The 19,831-nt window shown below is 31.2% G+C and overlaps 7 protein-coding genes across 10 annotated transcripts; 3 read left to right on the forward strand and 4 right to left on the reverse strand.

Annotated features, from left to right (window-relative positions):
• Nucleotides 1-4,016: 4,016 nt before the first annotated feature.
• On the reverse strand, nucleotides 4,017-5,157 carry LOC106648547 (40S ribosomal protein S10-like). Its single transcript, XM_014365499.2, has 3 exons — nucleotides 5,068-5,157; nucleotides 4,551-4,698; nucleotides 4,017-4,421 (listed from the first exon to the last, which is right to left on the reverse strand). The coding sequence occupies exons 2-3, from the start codon at nucleotides 4,692-4,694 to the stop codon at nucleotides 4,089-4,091; spliced, it is 477 nt and encodes a 158-aa protein (XP_014220985.1). The 5' UTR covers nucleotides 4,695-4,698; nucleotides 5,068-5,157; the 3' UTR covers nucleotides 4,017-4,088.
• Nucleotides 5,158-5,517: 360 nt separating this feature from the next.
• LOC106648518 (tRNA (guanine-N(7)-)-methyltransferase non-catalytic subunit wdr4) lies at nucleotides 5,518-6,679 on the forward strand. Its single transcript, XM_014365450.2, has one exon. The coding sequence runs from the start codon at nucleotides 5,531-5,533 to the stop codon at nucleotides 6,677-6,679; it is 1,149 nt and encodes a 382-aa protein (XP_014220936.1). The 5' UTR covers nucleotides 5,518-5,530.
• On the reverse strand, nucleotides 6,672-8,659 carry LOC106648517 (26S proteasome regulatory subunit 10B). The gene is made up of 7 exons (XM_014365449.2): nucleotides 8,495-8,659; nucleotides 8,212-8,291; nucleotides 8,090-8,129; nucleotides 7,873-8,009; nucleotides 7,413-7,785; nucleotides 7,075-7,338; nucleotides 6,672-6,978 (listed from the first exon to the last, which is right to left on the reverse strand). The coding sequence occupies exons 1-7, from the start codon at nucleotides 8,589-8,591 to the stop codon at nucleotides 6,788-6,790; spliced, it is 1,182 nt and encodes a 393-aa protein (XP_014220935.1). The 5' UTR covers nucleotides 8,592-8,659; the 3' UTR covers nucleotides 6,672-6,787.
• A 356-nt stretch (nucleotides 8,660-9,015) lies between these two features.
• Nucleotides 9,016-10,607, reverse strand: LOC106648506 (the record flags this gene model as incomplete). Its single annotated transcript, XM_023458474.1, has 5 exons — nucleotides 10,433-10,607; nucleotides 9,800-10,223; nucleotides 9,442-9,612; nucleotides 9,208-9,380; nucleotides 9,016-9,128 (listed from the first exon to the last, which is right to left on the reverse strand). Coding segments are annotated over exons 1-5 (957 nt in total), but the record flags the coding sequence as incomplete, so codon positions are not given.
• A 465-nt stretch (nucleotides 10,608-11,072) lies between these two features.
• Nucleotides 11,073-14,254, reverse strand: LOC106648604 (spermatogenesis-associated protein 5). The gene is made up of 5 exons (XM_014365617.2): nucleotides 13,571-14,254; nucleotides 13,308-13,493; nucleotides 11,854-13,235; nucleotides 11,528-11,794; nucleotides 11,073-11,457 (listed from the first exon to the last, which is right to left on the reverse strand). The coding sequence occupies exons 1-5, from the start codon at nucleotides 13,746-13,748 to the stop codon at nucleotides 11,098-11,100; spliced, it is 2,373 nt and encodes a 790-aa protein (XP_014221103.1). The 5' UTR covers nucleotides 13,749-14,254; the 3' UTR covers nucleotides 11,073-11,097.
• A 42-nt stretch (nucleotides 14,255-14,296) lies between these two features.
• LOC106648606 (monoacylglycerol lipase ABHD12) lies at nucleotides 14,297-17,745 on the forward strand. Of its 4 annotated transcripts, XM_014365623.2 has the most exons (11): nucleotides 14,297-14,435; nucleotides 14,665-14,706; nucleotides 14,967-15,076; nucleotides 15,290-15,408; nucleotides 15,481-15,586; nucleotides 15,713-15,912; nucleotides 15,989-16,124; nucleotides 16,226-16,343; nucleotides 16,598-16,759; nucleotides 16,829-16,956; nucleotides 17,028-17,745. In XM_014365623.2, the coding sequence occupies exons 3-11, from the start codon at nucleotides 15,006-15,008 to the stop codon at nucleotides 17,059-17,061; spliced, it is 1,074 nt and encodes a 357-aa protein (XP_014221109.1). In that variant the 5' UTR covers nucleotides 14,297-14,435; nucleotides 14,665-14,706; nucleotides 14,967-15,005; the 3' UTR covers nucleotides 17,062-17,745. The 4 variants fall into 4 exon arrangements, with proteins under 4 accessions (XP_014221109.1, XP_014221108.1, XP_014221111.1 ...); XM_014365622.2 differs by having other exon boundaries at nucleotides 14,297-14,706; XM_014365625.2 differs by lacking the exon at nucleotides 14,967-15,076 and having other exon boundaries at nucleotides 14,312-14,435.
• A 190-nt stretch (nucleotides 17,746-17,935) lies between these two features.
• Nucleotides 17,936-19,566, forward strand: LOC106648607 (40S ribosomal protein S8-like). Its single transcript, XM_014365626.2, has 5 exons — nucleotides 17,936-18,041; nucleotides 18,451-18,581; nucleotides 18,762-19,013; nucleotides 19,200-19,329; nucleotides 19,416-19,566. Exons 1-5 carry the CDS (start codon nucleotides 18,038-18,040, stop codon nucleotides 19,523-19,525), a joined length of 627 nt encoding a protein of 208 aa, XP_014221112.1. The 5' UTR covers nucleotides 17,936-18,037; the 3' UTR covers nucleotides 19,526-19,566.
• The last annotated feature ends 265 nt before the right edge of the window (nucleotides 19,567-19,831 follow it).

Genomic DNA, 19,831 nt, shown 5'->3' on the forward strand with positions numbered 1-19,831 from the left:
CGTGACTTTTCAAACAAGTAGAATCAAGTAATCGATTTACGAAATTATTTCGACAAAGTTTACATATTTTTGGCGCGAATTTCGCGAGAAAAGTCGAAAAGTTGCGAAAGATAAAACAATGCGAATGTATATAATGCCTATAAATCGCGAACTCCGCCGCTGGAAGTGTGAGTATTTTCGAAAAACGACGAAGCTTTCAAAGTGGCGCTGGTTAGCTGCTGCCATATACTTGCTGCGAGGGAGGGAATATATATAAAGCCTGTACAGAATCGTGACGAGGTTTATACAAAAGAAAAATAAATCGCATCCTCTCTAATGGCTAGCGAAGCAGCAGCATCTGCACGTCCATTTGGCAATTCATTTACAGTCTATATATCGCAGCCGACTGCAAGCTCTATAAATAGAAAATGGATTAAGCGAAGCTTATTTCATCTCTCTCTCTCTCGTTCTCGCTCGCGCTGCGTCTGATATTATCAGTAATAGCGTATAATTATGATAATGGTGGACAATTGAGAGCGGCGCAAAATTTCACACTGCATCGTGAATGCGTATTTATATATATTATGTGTGTGTGCTATATAGTCGGGCGCGTTGAGAGAAGTCAAGAGGTGATATGAAAGAGTACAGAGCACGGTGTATAGCGCGATGGGAGAAAGAACGACTGAACGATGAGATAGATCGCTGCGCTGCTGCGGGAAACGAGAGCTCGCTAATGAAGGAAACAGATTCAAACGGTCTTTCGATAATAATTATACCACGCAATTCACTCTACTGTCTATTATCTGTAATAATATGAATAATAAGTGCGTGTATTTCAAAAGCTACAGCTAGTGTAATAAGCATCGGATCTTGCTCTGAACAATGCCAACAAATTTTTACTTATTTATGCCGCCGCACCCAACCCATGCGCCCTTTTTCAAAGATTCTTTCGCGTTCAAAAATACTAATCGCAATTATAATTTTTCCGATAAGCGAGCTGACTTTATTAAAATCAAAAATTTGCCCAATTTATGGGACGGGTAGCATATTATAAGCTCGACGATCGCAAGTTGAGATATTTGAAGCGTAGGTACAGGGCCGTAAACAGACTTGTCTAGCATGTCTCTCTCCTCGTTCTCTAATCGTTGAATTTCTGATGTTGACTATGCATGTTCTGCTCGAGTCCTTACTTGATATTGGTCCAAAGCTAATTTGATAGTTTAATCAATTTCCGGTTAAGCTATTGCCATAGTTTAATGACTAACGAGTCGCGAGCGAGCTTGCGAACGTAGCCGCGCGCAGCTAAGTGGGCTACATATACAATGAACTTAATCTCGTGGCCATTCAGTTTTACCGCTCGAAGGTGAATGGCTTTCCCGCGCAGCGATCGTGTGTGAGACACATGCACTGCGCTGCTCTTGGCTACTGATGCATACGAGCCCTATACGCCCAAAACTATACGACACTTTCCAAGTAATTTCCTTCGCTTCGGTTCAGTCATTTTCTAATATACGTCTACAGAAATGTCGTATTAATTCGAAAGGCCGCTTCGAGCCTCGTTGGAATGAAAAAACAAAGAAAATAGCGCAGTAATGAAATTTTAAAAGTGGCAATCGTGTAATACCGTGAAATGAAAAGACCAAGAGTCGAGTACAATAGACTAAAAAAAAGGCAGGCAGTGCACTGTAATACCCTTTGAAAACAAATACAACGAAAGAGACTCACGTGTATCTAATTGCTGAGTCAAGAGAGAGAGAGAGAGGAGAAAATAGTCTAGCTCGTGCATGTAACATGCGAATATCAGGCCTTTTAATGCAAATGTATTCGACAAAGCTGCAGACCTGTATCGGTATGAAAAATCATAAAAAAGCTCGGCGTAGCTGACTGAGTCCATATATGATCCAGGCGTGCGCGTGGAACAGTATGAGAGAGAGCCAAAAGAGTAGTGTATACAGCTCGAATCCGTGATGTTGCAGCAGTCGAAATGAAGCGTAAACGCGAGAGCAAGGGCACGGATTAAAGATTTCCAAGTGAAAGAGTGAATGAGCGAGATAGAGAGAGCAAAGAGAAAACGAGCGGGCCGGGCTTGTGCTTGCATATTAGGCGGAGCTCAGCGCTATGTGTGTGCCCCTCCACCCACTCTGCACATTTCTGTGTGTACGTTATATATATAAGGTAGGCAGTTAGGCAATAACCGCTGTCGATAGAGAGAGAGAGAGCTCGAGTGGGCGCGCGCGCGCGAGCTAAATTAGGTAGGTTATATGGGCTTCGTTTCATTTGCTTCCAGCAAACTTTAATAAACCCGCAGAATTGCGTAAAAGAGAGAAAGAGAGACAGAGCGACGAGAAAAAGAGCTACTAGTCGAGCTACAGCCACTTTTCAAATCCACCCGCAGTCTGTCAAATATATCATCTATGCGCGAGCCTACAACCTCGCAGCTTTTTCAATTCTTCGTCCTTATGACGATAACACCCATTCACCGATTGTCATAAGGCATCGATTACAAATTCTTTACTGCAAAACTAGATTTATCTTTCATTTTACTTTTTTTTCCAAATTCAATATTTCAAAATTCAAATATTGAGAAAAAGTACAGGAGTGCGCAGTATTTCAGTTTCGCGACAAAAATAATCTGTATCTAGTGCTTGTATCGAGCAACATTTTTTTAGAATCAGTCCAAATCATACGATGACAATGAATGAGCGATACATAAGCAAAAGCTGTTACTAAAGATACCGATGAACAATTACAATGATGCCGATAATAAAGAAATGAATCTGAATCATTGTGTGAAAATTGTATCGATTTCACTTGAATTAAATACTTATAATTAAAAAATCTATTATCAATGGCAATGATAAAAAAAATTAATTTAATTCATCAATTACTTAATCGCGATAAGAAATTCAACTTTTCGAGAAACATTATACATTTTTACAGACAAAAATAATAGAGATAAAAATAATTGCTTAAGAATATTAAAACAACAAGTATCAAAACGAAGCTCTAAATTACTTTTACGGAATTGTTTGAAAAATACTATAAATAAAAATATTTTATTTGAAAAAAATCGCGTGATTACAAGAAGCATAAGACCTTCATTGAGCGCTAAAATTAGAATCGAAAAGGAACAATTATTTCCGATGAAAAACTGGACAGCAAAACTTGAACTCGGAAATTAGCAAAAAAGACAATTACAACTGCAGCAGATTTGGTTGGACGTTTCGCGTATTTTTATTGAAAAAATGACAGTGTATTGGAAATGAAGTAATGTTCATACTCCTAATACACAATGAATAAATTATGAAAAATTATATTATAAAATAAAATGATTTGCAACTAATTTACCTCAGATAGAAAACAATTGTTCTCAAACCATTACAATATAGTTATAATTTTTTTATGAAAATTTGCGATAATTTTCCTTGTAAATATGTCCTATAGGAGCCTGCAGTAAAGCACGGAATTCTTGGAGCAGGTCTGCTGACTTTCGTGACTTTTTCACAAACGAATTTTCGTGTTGAATATATCACATAAATAGAAATAAAATTAATCCTTTCTGTTCGGAGATATGTGTTTTTTAGCTGTGGAACCAATTGAGAAGAACTGCAATAATTGTTTACTCGCTTAAATAACTGATTTATAATTCGAGGCAACGCAATTATCAGCAGCAAACCTTTTTTCATCATAAATAAAACTATTTTTCCAAGGATTTCGATAAAAATTGGATTTTTGGGGCTGCCTCACAAGCCATTGATGGAGTGGATCTTGCAATTTTTATCGAATATACATGTCAATAATTGAAAAATACATAGTTACATATACATAGTATAATTTAAAAATAATATTATTAATGTTTTTTTTTTTTAAATAGTAATACAGACTCAAAAAATTCTGATCTGCAGTCAAAAAATTGAAAATGAGTTGCCAATGACTATTACTAAATCAGTGATGAACAATTAAAATAAATAATTTTTTATCTTTTGATAATAAAATGATTTTATTACTTATGTATTAAAATTAATTTTTTTTTTTTACATTGAAGAGTTGGTCTTCTCCAAATAAAATTATGATTAACGCAGATTTTCATTACGTTGCAATAGTTAAATTTATTGTGGAGCTTTGCCTCTGCCAAAACCTCCCATAAATTCCAAATTGCCAGCACCAGCACCAACATCAATTTTCTTATCACCTCCAACTCCAGGTCCTCTCCTATAAACACTGCGATCTTCTGCTGTTCTGGAGGAATCTCCTCTTGGTCCCATGGGAGGTTTGCCCATACGAGCACCTTCTGGGGCTGTCTTTCTTTTTAATGTGGCAGGCACAATTTCTGGTGGTAAATGCAGAAAACCTCGCAAGTACTCAATACCATCATTAGTGAGGCACCAGTAGTAATGTCTCCACGCAAACTGTTCTTTTACATATCCACGGGACTTCATAGACTAAAAAAACAAAAAGAATTAAAGTATAAAAATGATGTACTATTGTAATATCCAAAAAATATACTAAGATCATAAGTTTTCTTTTTTGTTAATAATATATCATTTCAATTTATAAGAATCAAACATTACCTGCATAGCTTTGATAACATGCAAATTGGGAATGCCTTCCAATTCTGGGTGGCTTGGCAGGTGGACATCTTTCTTGGCCACCATGACTCCCTCTTTGAAAAGCATTTCATAAATGGCAGTCCTGTTCTGCTTTGGCATCAACATTTTGCTATAAAGTTGAACTCTTTTTAGCATAAATTGATACTTGACATAATATGTTTACATTGAAGAAAGGTTATTGTTAGTGAATATCATATGATAATTAACAATGCATATTATTCAAGAATAAATTGAAAAAAAATTCAAGTCTTCAGAGTCTATATGGTTTTCACATCAATAATAAACAACTTTTTAAATATTAATTCAGATTCTCTCAAAACAATTAGCACTTAAACACTTGATTCTTCAGCTCAATCCAAAAAAAACTACAACTCAACGCCCTTCGATTAAATTCTATGTTCCACTGGGCTAACGATAATTTCCTTAAAAACATGCGGATCATACAAATTTCTATGGATTTTTGATAAATTTAACTCACATTTAAGATATTTTCGATCTTTACGTCGAGAAAAAAAGCCGATGCCGAGAACACATACACGCAAAGCTGTGTGAACAGATAGGCCGCGAGCGTTTAAGATAGTCAGTTATTAAAGAGCATATTGTGACTGTCATTTACAAAGTTGGCCTACCTTTTTACACAACTCTGTCAGTCACAGGCCGAAACGAGTGAAGTTGTACACGATACAATACCGGTAGATTATTTTAGGTTACGCATCCACATTCCACATGTGACATGTTACATGGGAATTGGGATGGCAGTATACTAGTATGTTTTAGTTCGTGTTAGTAGCTGCAGCAGTCAAAATCTGTCTGCTAATTGAATCGTAAAATTGTTACATATATAGATAGTTTGCAACAACACTGTGATCTACTTATCTCTTGGATTTCGTTACTTGCTAGTTTATAATTATAACTTAGATAAATTTTAAAAAATATCCAAGATGAGTTTTGCCATACATGATTCCGTCATTGTTATGTGCTCGGGTAACAATGTTAGTGTTTACAATTTGGAGACGAAAGAAGACGAAGCTATTATTTTACCAAAATTGGAAGGAGAAAAGGAAATAAAAGCTCATAATAGAGAAGATATCGAATCATTTCACGCATTAACTCGTGTGTCATTCTCAAGTGATGGGCAGTATTTTTTTATATGCACCAATCGAAAACAACTCTGCTTGTATAGAAAAAATAATTTTGAGTTGATCTCAAATCGAACAATGAGCAGAGCGGCAAGCAGTGTAAAGTTTCTTCCAAATAATGACATAGTGGTTGCTGATAAATCTGGAGATGTTTATTTATTTTCTACTTCATCGCCCAGCCAAAATGGACATCTATTGTTTGGACATTTATCCATGTTACTTGATATTGCTGTAACTAATGATCAAAAATATATTATATCAGCGGATCGAGATGAAAAGATTAGAATATCCATGTATCCAAATTGTTATAACATAGTATCCTATTGCTTGGGACATAAAAACTTTGTAACTAATGTTGGTATTATATCTCACCATGAAGATATTATGATCTCTAGTGGTGGAGATGGAATGTTAATGTTTTGGGATTATAAAAAAGGAAACAAAATTTTCACTACATGTTTCCATGAGAAACTTCTGAAAAATGATCTGCTTAAATTAAGCGAAACTCTGAAAGAAAATGATCTAGATATTGACGTCACTGTTTCACCAGTTAAAATAATGCAATTATTAAAAATTTCTAATCAAGCATCTTTGATCATATTGACCTTTTACTGTAGTAATAATGTTTTGATTTATAAAGTTTCAAATGGTATGAATGATCTTAAAGTTGATTTTGTAGATACTCTTGTAGTAGATACAGAACCAATGGAATGTCATGTCTATGAAAATAAGTTATGGATCTTGTTAGATTCTACAGTTCAAATTTTTAAATTACAAGAATCTCACTTTATTTATGATGATCAGTCAAGTGAAGATATGAATAACTTGAATAAATTGTGGAATAATGTAAATAATGTAAATGTACCAACATTGTTACCTGTTCTGTACAAAAGAAAATTTGATAATGTTCAAGAGTATCAAGAGAAAAAAAAAGCAAGACTAATAAAATAAATCAAAATTAATTAATTATTTAATGATTTCTTATTACAAATATTATTCATAAATATAGTTCCAGCTTGCACAGAGATATTTGATAGTTAAAGATTAAATGGTATAATTTTACACAGGCTTGTAATCCAACTTTGATTCAAGTTTTTTGTTGTCAGATACCTTTCTAACAGCTTTCATAAAATCTTCCTGTATAACATATTCTCTTTCTAAACGTATAGCAAAAAGTCCAGCTTCTGTACAAACATTTCTCAAATCTGCTCCATTGAATCCATCTGATAGTTTGACAACAGCTTCGTAGTCTAAAAAAAATCCATAGTTAATTTTCAAAAAAATTTTCAATTTTTATAATAATTTTTCAAGCTTGATTATTAAAGTAAAATAGAATGCAATCATACCAATCTCTCCATGCTTGGCAATCGGGTTTGCATGAATTTTTAAAATTTCTAATCTAGCTTGTTCATTAGGCAATGGAATTTCAATTTTTCTGTCTAAACGACCAGGACGCAATAAAGCAGGATCCAAAGTGTCAGGTCTATTTGTAGCCATAATCATTTTTACTTGTCCCAAAGAATCAAATCCATCCATTTGATTTAATAATTCCATTAATGTTCTTTGAATTTCACGATCAGCACTGGTTCCTTCAGAAAATCTTCGGCCACCTATTAAAAAAGAAATAATGCTTGAAGCTCAACACTTTTATGAAGTACAAAATTTAATTAGATAAAATTCTAACCAATAGCATCAATTTCATCCATGAAAATTATGCAAGGTTGATGATCTCTTGCATAATTAAACATTTCTCTGATTAATCTGGCAGATTCACCAATGTACTTATCAACGATAGCACTTGAGACAACTTTTAAAAAGTTTGCATCTAATTGACTTGCAACTGCTCTGGCAAGTAATGTTTTTCCTGTACCAGGAGGCCCATACAACAAACAACCTTTAGGTGGAGTGATTCCTACTCTCTGGAAAAGTTCTGGATTTAGCAAAGGCAATTCAATAACTTCCCTCAGTTCTCGAATCTGTTCACTTAGACCACCAATTTCAGAATACGAAACATCACCAGGATCTTCATGAGACATATTATAAACTAATGGATCAACCTAAAAAATTAAAATAATTTATAAATGTTATTTTTTTGTAAATAAATCAAAAATTCATAACAGTAAATTGAAAAAGCTCAAACTTACTTCTCTTGGTAGGTAGCGCATGATTGTAAGGGTTGTCATGTCAAGGGCGACCCTGGTTCCTGACTTGAGCTTATTTTTATCTAATTGACGCCTACATCCAACGACATATCGAGGACCATTAGTTGCCTTGACAATAACTAATGAAACAATAAATTTTTTACATATATTATTACAAGATAGTTATTTACTTAACTTTTTAAATTGTATAAACTCTTACATTTTTCTTCCGTTAATTGTTTCAGAACTTCACCAACAATCTAGAAGTCAAATTAAAACCTTAATACTTTTGGATAAATTTACAATAAAAAAAAGTTCAAAACTTTAATGTAAAAAGAGTACCTGTCCAACACTTTGTAGAGCTTTCAAGTCATTCTCAGATTTGTCATATTGTTTAGTTAGATCCTTTAAATGATCTCTCACTGAAATAGAAATTCATGAAGAACTCAAATTAAAAGGTATTATATAAATGTCTTACATATTTAAAAAAAAAATAATACGATTATATTATAAAAATGATTGTAAATACAAATAGCTTGCTAATGGCATACTAGGTTATGGAATAAACTTTTAGCGGATTCATGTCATTTTGAAAGATATTTTACATGAAAATCAATTCACTCACTTTCCTTCAAACGAGACTCTACTTCTTTATGCTCCAGGAGTTTTTTCCTATAATCCTGGAGGGCTTTATCTTTCGGTACTTCAGGAATGGCCGACATTTTCGCTTATTTTGCTGTATAATCGTCGACTTGACTGATGTATACATATACACAATTGCAGGTCCACACACTGTCTGCAATATACCAGTCGAATAACGAACTTGCCTGTACACATATTATGATATCGGGACCGGGTACAGAACCCCGTCAAAATTCACAAGTACATGGACAGTCATTTGCGAAAAAATTGCAAAGGGTTCAAGATTGAAAATGATTTTGAATTGCGAATTCTGATTTGAACTCAAATTTATATGAACATAATAATTTTATGTTTAATTTTTTTACAAGAGTTTTATTTTTTTTGTAAAAAATATTACAAAATATTTTATGTATAATAAATAATGCAATTTAAATTTTTACAATGAGTACCTAATTGAATGATTTTGATAATGTATCTACATTAATTTTTCTATTTTGCTTTATTGAACTTTTTAATTTTTTTCTTTGCTTTTGTGTTAGTTTTCAACTGTGTTGAGATAAACTTTTTATTATTATCTTTACTATTAGTTGAGGTATAAAAATCTCTAGTTGTTTGTTCTGAAAATTAAAAGTATATTAAATAAGTCATATTAAAATAACATTTCCTCAGTAAAAAATCAATTCTTCAAATCTTTACCTCCAAAATTTGAACAATCTAACATTTGTAAATATTTCTGATTCGCAGTACTTTCTTTTTCTGATGGTTCTTCTGATATTAGTTTTTCAATATCTTCAACATCGTCTTTGATTTCGGCTTCATCATTAATCAAGTGATAAAGAGATTTTGACAAATCATTTTGTAAAGGAATACTGTAATTTTATTAAATTTAGTAATTTCTTTTTGATAATAAATTTATACCAACAATCTTACCTTTGTATAGGTTCATTAATCCAAGAAAAATCAAGCCACTTAGAGAGACTCTTTGGAAAATTATATTCATTTGGTAGCCATGCATCGCCAACTAGTTCAAATTGTTTTGAATAACTATAAATGTAACCATACCATATACATATTTTTTTCACAAAGTATCGTGATAGAATCCTGGAACCATATAAACAAAAAACAAATAAATTTTCAATAATTTATAGTTTACTAGATCTACGGAATTAAAAATATAAACATTTTAAACAAGTAAAAATATTTTGATCTTTGAAAATGTAATTTGACATTGTTATTTTGAATAAATGTACTTTAATTCCAAATTCAATTTATAAAAAAATTAACTTACCATATTCTACTAATTACAGCATATGAAATAACAGCTACATTCCATGATTGACCCAATTCTAATCTAGATTTAAGAAAGATTGCAGCTGTTGTTGCAGTTGATTCTACACGACCCATGAGCTTGGCTAAACCTTGCAATCTAATCAGAATATATTCTAAATTTTGACGAGAAGGTAAACTGACATCATTATCATTTATCTTTTCATACTGTTTCAAGATTTCATAATCTTTTTCTATAGACATGTTCAAATAATTTAATAGTGCCTTGTTCACTTTTTCCATGTTCTTTAATCCTTTGTCACTTCTAAATTTACTTTTCATCCGATAAATCAATCGACTTAATATTGCTCCTTCCGTATTGAGAAGATTCAAAGTTTTTATTTCTTTTTGAATAATTTCAATTGTTTGTACATATTGAGTAAAATCTGAAGAAAAAATATGTATAACTATATAGCAGTACTCAGAATAAAAATAATGAACATAATAAATGATTAATAATAATTAATTAAAACACAGTTGAATGATGTATAATTTGATTACTTTTATAATCTAATACTGAAACTAAATGACTAGATTTATAGATTTATTAAGCAATAAAAACAATATTTTGGTATATTAAATAAGTTTATCATACTGAAAGTATTTAGAGACACATTCCATGATGCATGGGGAGGTCTTCTCAAGTTTTTTTGATTCCACAAAGTCTCCATTTATGATATTGAGTAACTTATCAGAGTAATGACATTTCAAGTTGTCTCTGTAAGTAAAACACGTGTTGATATTTTTCGTAGGTATTTTTCATTTGTCGTCTGCTTACAGCGAACGATCGACTTCGATTCTATTCAATGTGCTCTTGCGCTATTTTTCACAAGTGACAACTCGTTACGTTGAAACTCCCGCCACGGACCTTACGAATTTTGAATTTATTACATAACATATCGATACGGATCACCGAGTTAATTATAAAGTTTTACTATAAACATACATCAATATCAAATGTAAACGTAGAGTTTTTCTCAATTTCAATACCTATTTTATCCAGTCGTATACAAAATGTATGAAAATTATGCAAAATTACTCAATTTCAGAAATCAAATGAATGATAGTTTTCGACAATATGCAATTCGATTTGCAATTACTGGATTGCAATATGGATTTTCTGGTAAAAAAAACTAACGGCCTTTCTGGATTATTCTTAAGAATAATTTTTAATATTAATTTTTAACTTTTTTCTTTTTTTATTTATTTTTTTTAAAAAACATTTCAGTCTTAAAATTAACTTATCAAAAATAATTTATCTTAATATCGAGGTTTGTTTAAAAATTCGTCATAAATTTTCAATGTGTCTACATGGGTTCTTGGAATCACAATTAATGAAGCTTGTCTAAAGTGTTCCATTGTAATTTGTTTGGAAATATAATTCTCATCTGCAGGATTACCACTGTCGACCATAGCTTTTAAACCAGCTTCGTTACAGATTGCTTGTATTTCTGCTCCAGAATACCCCTCTGTAAGTGCAACTAAATCATCCAATTTAACATTTGGGCATACCATTTTGCCCATTTTGCGAAGTATTATTTCGAATATTTCCATTCTGGCTTCTTTATTTGGTAGAGGGACGTATATAAGTCTATCAAATCGCCCAGGTCTTAGTAAAGCCTAAAAGCAATTAAAAATTATTATTCTTATCAATAACCATTTTTTATTTTTAAAAATATAATTTTAATACTTTATCTATTCTATCAGGTCGATTTGTAGCTGCAACAAGTGTAACATTTACAAGGGCTGTAACGCCATCTAACTCAGTTAACAACTGCGTCAATACTCTCTCTTGCACACTACCTCCAGCAGATTCTGATGATGAACTTCTTTCACCGCCAAGAGCATCAATTTCATCAATAAAGATAATAGAAGGTGCTACTTGCCTTGCTTTTTGAAACAATTCTCTCACTTTTTTCTCTGATTCTCCTACATATTTATTAAATAACTCTGGCCCCTGGAAAAAATGTTTATTTTATTTGAAAATATAAAAAATAATTAATAATAAAACATTACCTTGACATTAAGAAAGTTCAATTTACTCTCCGTTGCAAGAGCTTTTGCAATCATTGTTTTAGAACAACCTGGAGGCCCAAACATTAATACTCCTCGTGGTGGGTTTACTCCATATTTGGTAAAAACATTTGGATACTTCAACGGCCAATCGACTGACTGACTAAGTTTTAATTTTAAATCACTTTGACCACCTATGTCGGACCAACTTACTTCAGGTGTTTCAATTGAAAAGTCTTTCATTTCCATTGGGCTTACAACTGTTAAAGCGTGAATAAAATCATCTCTAGACACTAGAATATCATTAGAATTATCACTTGTGAAACATACTTCTGTTCCCAAAACCCTGTAACAAGCTTCTGAACATAAGGAACTTAGATCTGCTCCTACAAATCCATGTGTTTCGGATGCAATTTGTTCAATATCATCTTCATTCAAGCTATTTGGAATTGTTTCAATTAATTTTAATAAAATTTCTTTCCTCATTTCTTTTGTTGGTACTGACATTTTGAATTCTTTTCCAAATAGTCTAGGTTTCCTCAAAAAACTGTCAACTGCATCAAGTTTAGAAGTTACCGCTAATATCACTATGTTTTTTTCACTTATTTGAATATCATTAAAAAAAGTCACCAGACTAGCCAAAATTTTTTTTTCATGATTCGATGAAGATGTACTTTTTTTCGGGCATAAATTTTCAATATCTTCTATATAAATAATAGATGGAGAATTTTTTAAGGCCTCTTTGAATAAATCCTTTAAAACTAGTTCTGTTTCATTCAAATTGTTATTGTATAAATGTGATGGGATTATTCTAGTTATATGAGCATTAAATTCTGATAATAAAGCCTCCGAAAGCATAGATTTTCCAACTCCTGGTGGTCCATGAAGAATAATTCCTCTACTAACATGAAATTTAAATGCTTTCATATCACACTTTAAACCAATACTAATCACTTGTTGTAATTCTTTTATTAAATGAGAATAGCCACCTACAGACTTGAGAGATGGTGAAATTTGTTTTGTTATTTCTTGTTCAGAGGAAATCTGTGTTATTATCCATTTGGTTGAGTATTTTACAGTGTAAAATTTATTTTCACTCTCATCTGATAATGTCACTTTTTCAAGCCTCCTTCCTAATACGTCATTAGCTTTGATATCAATAATTTTATAGATTAGATTACTACTATAATATGGAATTCGTATTAGATTTCCAATGGCTACAATTTGCTCGTGCATTTTTCTTTGAAATGAATGTTCTAACTTTAGTGACATTTTTTCTCTTTGATTTTTTTCTATTGGTTCCACTATAATTTCTTTAGCTATGCATGTAGTAGATTTTAATTTTTCTATGGTTACACATCCTTTTATTTGATTCAACTCAATTGCTAAAATATTATTAAAATGTAATTAAAAGTTAGATCTATTTAAAAAATTAATAATTCAGAATTATCTCATACCTCTTATTGTTAAAAATGCAGACATCAAATTGTCATCATTTACAGGCCAAGCTTTTTTAACTAAAGCATTATTATCTGCAGTAGTAATTATTACTGGTTCTCCTTTAGAAATTTTGACTAGCTCCATTACTTTTACAGATAAGAAAATAGTTTCATGTGATTTTTCATAAGTTATGTCAGGATGTTCTGGAATCAAGAGATCATCATGAGTGCAATGAACATGTTTTTCTTCGAATAAATAAATTTTTAAATAAATGTAATACCCTCAGCTGTAAAATTCTCTATGTTGCAGTAGAAAACGTTATTTTTTACAAAATTATGACTCCATGTCTCTTGAGGTGGGCAATTGAGTTTATGAATTTTTTGGTCTCGTTGCATGAAAAAAGCTTGACACTTTTCACATGGAACAAATGGACATAAACTTCTTCGAGTTTTTGACATCTTGTAAAATTTTTAAAATGACAATTGTGAAAATTTTTTTTCTAAAATTAATTTAATGTTTTAGGAACAAAGCAGGAAACTTCCCAAGTGGCCAAAGGCATTCGAACTATTCAAATATTATTGTAGTCTATTCATATTACAAGTATCCTAGGTTAGAACTGGCTGTGTATCGTAATTTAGTAGTGACTTCCGAATTCCGAAATACCAGTACTACCTCGTTCCGTACAATTTCGAGAGTATAATGTCACAAGAGTCCAATAACTCGTACTGTACCTCCTCATATCTCAATTAAACAAAAACATATTTTGAAACATCATTTTCAAGTATTTTGGAAAATAACATTGTAATTTGACATAGTGACCACTTCATGTAAAGAAACGTAAAATATTGAGTCCTTGTTCCTATTAAGTTTTTTGTGCTTTTCAAGTTTTGTCTCTCGATGCAGTCACAATGGTCAAAATTCAACTTCCATAAATGCGTCTGCTTGGCGATTTGCTAGAGCAGACGACAAAATTTGCTAAGTATAAACTAAGTAGTAGCTTCATAGGATGTGTCATACTGTCAGAGCAGTTTGAGTTTGACGCGAAAAAGTGCGTGTTTTCGATATCATACACAGAAGATAGGACAACTTGTCAATCGTCAATTGCAACTTTAGAATATCCTCGTGCATTGGTATATTCGAATGAAGTTAGTAAAAAACATTACTAGCAAAGCTTTTAGGCCAGTCAACATGCTATTTTATTATTGAACCAGTTGACGGCATTCAACTTATTCTTTTACGCAATATTTGCGAGTTTTCGAGATACTTACAGTAATTGTGATTAGCATTAAAATCAATCAAGAGAACAATTATATTTATTAATTATAAATATATTGTATCATTATACTAACTAATCAAAAATTTATTTTCATTCAGTATTTAATCTAATTCGAACCTCAAGACCATGGTAATTGCAAGGTAAAATTATGTCATAAATTAATAATTTTGACATCAACTTATAAACGCTTGATTAATCAATTTTTAAAAATGTATTAGTAAAAAATAATTTGAAGAATTATATCATAATTCGTAATATTCATCACTTTCACTGTTGTGACTTTAAACTTTTTTTTTTCTTATTTTTACATCAACATTTTTATTGATTTATTTAGTTATTGAGCACAAATTCAATAATATTAAATATTGTTAATAATCATTAACTTTAAATTTAATTTAAGGTGCTGGTCACACAAATAACTAATTCAAACTAATAAAAAATGCAATTGAGATACAAATTTATAATTGCAATGACACCTGCCATCATTACAGATTTGTGGTTTGACATGCAGTAAGTTTATAATGTCTTTCTAAATATTCAATCGTGTCCATGCTTCATATTGCATTAACTTATTTTTTTTTTGGATTTTTTAATAATTTAAAAAACATATAAACAAATTTAAGTCAATAATGGCTGTATTTTTCATAATAGAGTACTCAACATCATGTATCCATGTAAAAAAATTACTTTAGAAACTATTTTAGCATTCTAATTCTATTACAGGTTTTCATTGTGGCTTCTGAAAATTTCAATTTGGATGTATATTATCATATTTGGAATTTTACCATTAATTTTTCGATATTCGATTCAAGTACAAAAAAAAATTTTATTTTTAAATTTTGGTAAATTGACTAAATATTTTCTTTACATAAATTAAATTTCAACGATGATAAATGTTGATTGAAAATTTTAAGTTCACTGGCCTCCAGGCATTGACCTTTCGAAACCTAATATTGTTGGGATAAAAGGTGCAAGAAACTTCTATCTTGTAACTGATGAAAACGTAAAGATTGGTGTATGGTAAGTTTTTTACTTTGAAAAGAAAAAGAGTGCGACAGAGAGATGCTGTTTCTGTGACTGCAATATGATGAATTAGGCTGATTTCATAAAAACTCATGAATTTAACAATTTTTCAAAATTTTGAAGGCAAATGTTACCTCAGTCATTAATAAATCAAAGTATTCAGCAGGATAAAGAAAATTATGAGGAGTTATTAAAAAATGCCACCAGACCAATATTTTTGTATATGCATGGAAACAGTGGTAACAGAGCCAGTAGTCACAGGCTAGAGCTGTATAGATTATTTCAAAGTCTTGATTTTCATGTTATATGCTTCGACTACAGAAGTAAAATGTTCTATAACTTTTCAGCTTGTTTAATGATTTGTATTCAAATGATTAATCTATAATGCACTTTATACAGGCTATGGTGATAGCGATAATGTTGATCCTGATGAAATGGGAGTTGTCAATGATAGTAAATATATTGTTGAATGGGTATTAAAAACTGTAAATAATTCTGCACCAGTATTTGTTTGGGGGCATTCTCTTGGAACTGGGTATGACATCCAAACTATTTGATTTGATTATGTTTTTTATTTTGTTTCAAATGTAAAATCAATGCACTTAGTAAGCTGAGTATAAATTATGATTTTCCTAGGGTTTCTGCACATGTGCTTGCAATATTAGCAAGTGAAAAAATTAGTCCCGCTGGATTAATTTTGGAATCGCCATTCAACAATCTTGCTGATGAAATAAGCGAGCATCCATTGGCTCAGGTACTTTTATATTTGAAGAATCATTTTCCATTTAAAGATTTTATTAACAATTGAACAACCAAAATTTTCAATAAACAATTAGTAACAGCTATTTAATTTGATTGAAATATAATTTCAAAACTTGAATTTTGTAAAATTTAGTGCTTCTTGAAAATTTGACAAGTCAACAATAATTTTTTGCTCTTTTGCTCTTGGACATTAAATAACATAAAAATTGTCTGATATAAAATATACAAAACTAATTTGATTACCAGATATTTAAGCATTTACCATGGTTTGATTGGGCTATTGTGAAACCTCTTTATTATAATGGATTGCGCTTTGAATCTGACAAGCACATAGGAAAAATTAATTGTCCAATTATGATTTTACATGCAGAAGATGATAAAGTGGTTCCATTTGCTCTAGGAGAAAAGGTAAAACTTAGCTTTTCATAATCTTTTCTGATAAAGTTCATTTAAAGTATTATTTTTTTTATGAAAAAGTTATTTACTGCTGCAAAAGTATTGCATACAGCAAATGCTGGACAAATTCTAATGACAAGGATAAATGCATCATATGGACTAGGTCACAAATACATTTGTCGATATCAAGACTTACCAAAAATAATAAAGTACCCAATATTAGTTCTTCAAAAATAAATCTTGAATAACATCAAATAATGATAAAAAATTGTTCTTACAGAAAATTCGTAAATCAATCAACGTCAACAATTTAATTATAGATAATTTTAAAATATAATTACAAAAAATTATACTCAATTATGCGAGATTTAAAGACTTGTGGCACGGATCAAATATAGGACAATCACATTCAAGATTTTTTCATCAAACCGTTTCATATAAAAATTACGAAGCTCTATCGTTCGTATTTGTGATGATATTAATATATCTAGGCATGGTGAATGTCAGCTATCAAAATGAATCTGTACTTTAACTTGTAACGAAAAACTTTTAGAAGTTTCTATGTAGAACATTCCTTTTAATAAATTTATAAATAATTTTTTAATTTACCTAAAATTTGCGGTAAATTTACCACGAAAAGTATTTATTGCATACAAAATTATATAAGTAATTATACAGCAGTAATTGTCATTAATCATGTTTATGTTTGAATGTAACTTTATATTAAAATGTAATATATTGTTAGTATGAAAATAAAGCAAAATTCAAAACGCTTACAATTTAGATTCGTAATATTCAAATAATCTTTTTTTTATTAATTATTCATAAAGCATTGTGTAAATATTAAAACTAATTGAGCAGGCTTCATCTTTTCGAAATCATTTTTTGGCGCCGGTAACAAATCGAATTTCAATCGTGATTGATCTATGGCTTGTTTTCGATTGATTGGAATTTCTGAAAAATCAAATTACTTAAAAAACATTCTGTAGGTATTAAAACTAATTGATCTCAGAATCTCTGAATTGGTACTCCATAAGGAAGTTGGTTGTTTTAATAAAGATTTCACATTTATAACGTGAACCATTCATTTAATGTTTGAAATATACAAGCAAGAAGTAAAGGACCCACTCATACCATGCCATTGCCTAATTTTATAGTGCCAACAGTCAAACTGCCAATCTCGAGCCTCGAAAAGGCGAAGGCAGCCTGCAGCAGCGCGCTCTTGTGGACTACTTTTACCGTCGTTCTTAACCCTGCACTGAATCCACTCTTTCCTATTCGGTGATCACGATGGGTAAGTTGCGACTGCTGTATATGAATTAAAAAAATCCATCAAAATCGTTGTTGAAACAAATTATTTATGCATTAAGGGTTGGTCAATTATTCACTGGTCAATTAGTGTTATATTTAATCTCAATATTTTTTATTTTACTGCTGATCGTGAAAGTTATAGTTAAATTGTGAACGTGCCACATGCCGACAACGTGGATATAAATTTATGCGTTTAATATTACATTCTTTAGTGTTAATCAAATAGATCAAATCAAAATTTTGTCTGGTTGAAAATGTAAAATCATTTTTCCGGATAGATTTGTTTACAACGCATCCTTGCACATGTTATAAGAATATCGTTGTTTATGGTTATGTTAAAATGGCTGCCTATAAGCTGATGAATCTATAATGCGGTATTTTTCATATTTTAGGAATTTCCCAAGATCATTTTCACAAAAGGCGAGCGACAGGAGGCAAAAGGCCTCTTGTACGCAAGAAGAGGAAGTTCGAATTGGGACGTCCAGCTGCCAATACAAAATTGGGGCCACAAAGAATTCACACTGTAAGTTGGCACTTGAAAATTTGATTATTTATTTATTTATTTATTTTATTATGATGATACATATAAATCTCAGAGTGTCATGAAGACATTTTCCCACAGCGTACTGATGAATTACAAAAAATGAACATTTTTAAAACTAATATTTCAAAGAAATTGATTCATTTGTTTTCTTTGTAACAGGTCCGCACCCGCGGTGGAAACAAAAAATACAGGGCTCTGCGCCTTGACACTGGTAACTTCGCCTGGGGTTCAGAAGGTCGTGCTCGCAAGACCCGTATCATCGATGTGGTCTATAATGCATCTAACAATGAACTTGTTAGAACAAAAACTCTTGTCAAGAATTGTATTGTATCCATAGATGCAACTCCATTCAGACAATGGTATGAGGCTCATTATGCCCTACCTTTAGGACGTAAACGTGGAGCAAAATTGGTAAGAATTTTTAAAAAAATTGAAATGTCTTCTAACTTATATTATTATTCAATGATGACAAACTTACCTACTCTGAGTGCTATGTTGACACATTCCCACAGCGTACTGACAAAGTTAAAAATGCTACATAAACTTTAAACTTCATCATACACATTTTACTATAAAAAATTTCTCTCTTTTAAACAGACTGAAGCTGAGGAAGAAATCCTCAACAAAAAAAGGTCCAAGAAATGCTTGGCCAAATACAAGGCTAGACAACGAGTTGCTAAGGTTGAACCAGCACTTGAAGATCAGTTTGCTACTGGTAGAGTTCTAGGTGTGTATTATGATTGATATGAATGAATTAAAGTAATTAAGATAAAAGCTCAAATTCGTAATGTAATCCTACATTTTGTTTTTTAGCTTGCATCGCGAGCAGACCTGGACAGTGTGGCCGTTCAGATGGCTATATTCTGGAAGGCAAAGAACTTGAATTTTACTTAAGAAAGATTAAGAATAAGAAAGCAAAGTAAAACATCTAAAAAAATTACAATAAAATAACTTAAAAGGTTCATTGAAAAAGTTTATTATTTTCACATATTTAACCATATTCCAAAATATACAGTGGGTATCTTAATTTCTATACGAAAATTTTGTATGGTGTACATATTTTATTAGAAAAATCATGAAAATGTCTTATAAAATTTAGATTGAGAAACTACACTGTACATTAACTATCATAGATAGTTACATTTCTAGTCTACATTAAACTTGCATTTTCATACTATTCTCAACCTATTTTCAAACTGTTCACAGTTGAACGATTCAATATAATTAGA

The sequence above is a fragment of the Trichogramma pretiosum genome, unplaced genomic scaffold (genome assembly GCF_000599845.2).
Source record: "Trichogramma pretiosum strain Unisexual culture from Peru unplaced genomic scaffold, Tpre_2.0 scaffold69, whole genome shotgun sequence".
NCBI classification, from domain to species: Eukaryota; Metazoa; Arthropoda; class Insecta; order Hymenoptera; family Trichogrammatidae; genus Trichogramma; species Trichogramma pretiosum.

Coding starts and splice junctions, on each gene's coding strand:
- LOC106648607 (XM_014365626.2), top strand. Junction 18,582..18,761: donor GGCCACAAAGAATTCACACT/GTAAGTTGGCAC, acceptor TCTTTGTAACAG/GTCCGCACCCGCGGTGGAAA. Junction 19,330..19,415: donor TGCTACTGGTAGAGTTCTAG/GTGTGTATTATG, acceptor TTTGTTTTTTAG/CTTGCATCGCGAGCAGACCT.
- LOC106648517 (XM_014365449.2), bottom strand. CDS start 8,591: ATGTCGGCCATTCCTGAAGTACCGAAAGATAAAGCCCTCCAGGATTAT. Junction 8,292..8,494: donor AGAGTCTCGTTTGAAGGAAA/GTGAGTGAATTG, acceptor TTTCTATTTCAG/TGAGAGATCATTTAAAGGAT. Junction 7,339..7,412: donor GGATGAAATTGATGCTATTG/GTTAGAATTTTA, acceptor CTTTTTTAATAG/GTGGCCGAAGATTTTCTGAA.
- LOC106648518 (XM_014365450.2), top strand. CDS start 5,531: ATGAGTTTTGCCATACATGATTCCGTCATTGTTATGTGCTCGGGTAAC.
- LOC106648606 (XM_014365622.2), top strand. CDS start 15,006: ATGCAATTGAGATACAAATTTATAATTGCAATGACACCTGCCATCATT. Junction 15,913..15,988: donor TATATGCTTCGACTACAGAA/GTAAAATGTTCT, acceptor CACTTTATACAG/GCTATGGTGATAGCGATAAT. Junction 16,957..17,027: donor GACTTACCAAAAATAATAAA/GTACCCAATATT, acceptor TTGTTCTTACAG/AAAATTCGTAAATCAATCAA.
- LOC106648547 (XM_014365499.2), bottom strand. CDS start 4,694: ATGTTGATGCCAAAGCAGAACAGGACTGCCATTTATGAAATGCTTTTC. Junction 4,422..4,550: donor ATGTTATCAAAGCTATGCAG/GTAATGTTTGAT, acceptor TTGTTTTTTTAG/TCTATGAAGTCCCGTGGATA.
- LOC106648604 (XM_014365617.2), bottom strand. CDS start 13,748: ATGTCAAAAACTCGAAGAAGTTTATGTCCATTTGTTCCATGTGAAAAG. Junction 13,494..13,570: donor AGAGAATTTTACAGCTGAGG/GTATTACATTTA, acceptor TCTTGATTCCAG/AACATCCTGACATAACTTAT. Junction 11,458..11,527: donor GACCTGATAGAATAGATAAA/GTATTAAAATTA, acceptor AATTGCTTTTAG/GCTTTACTAAGACCTGGGCG.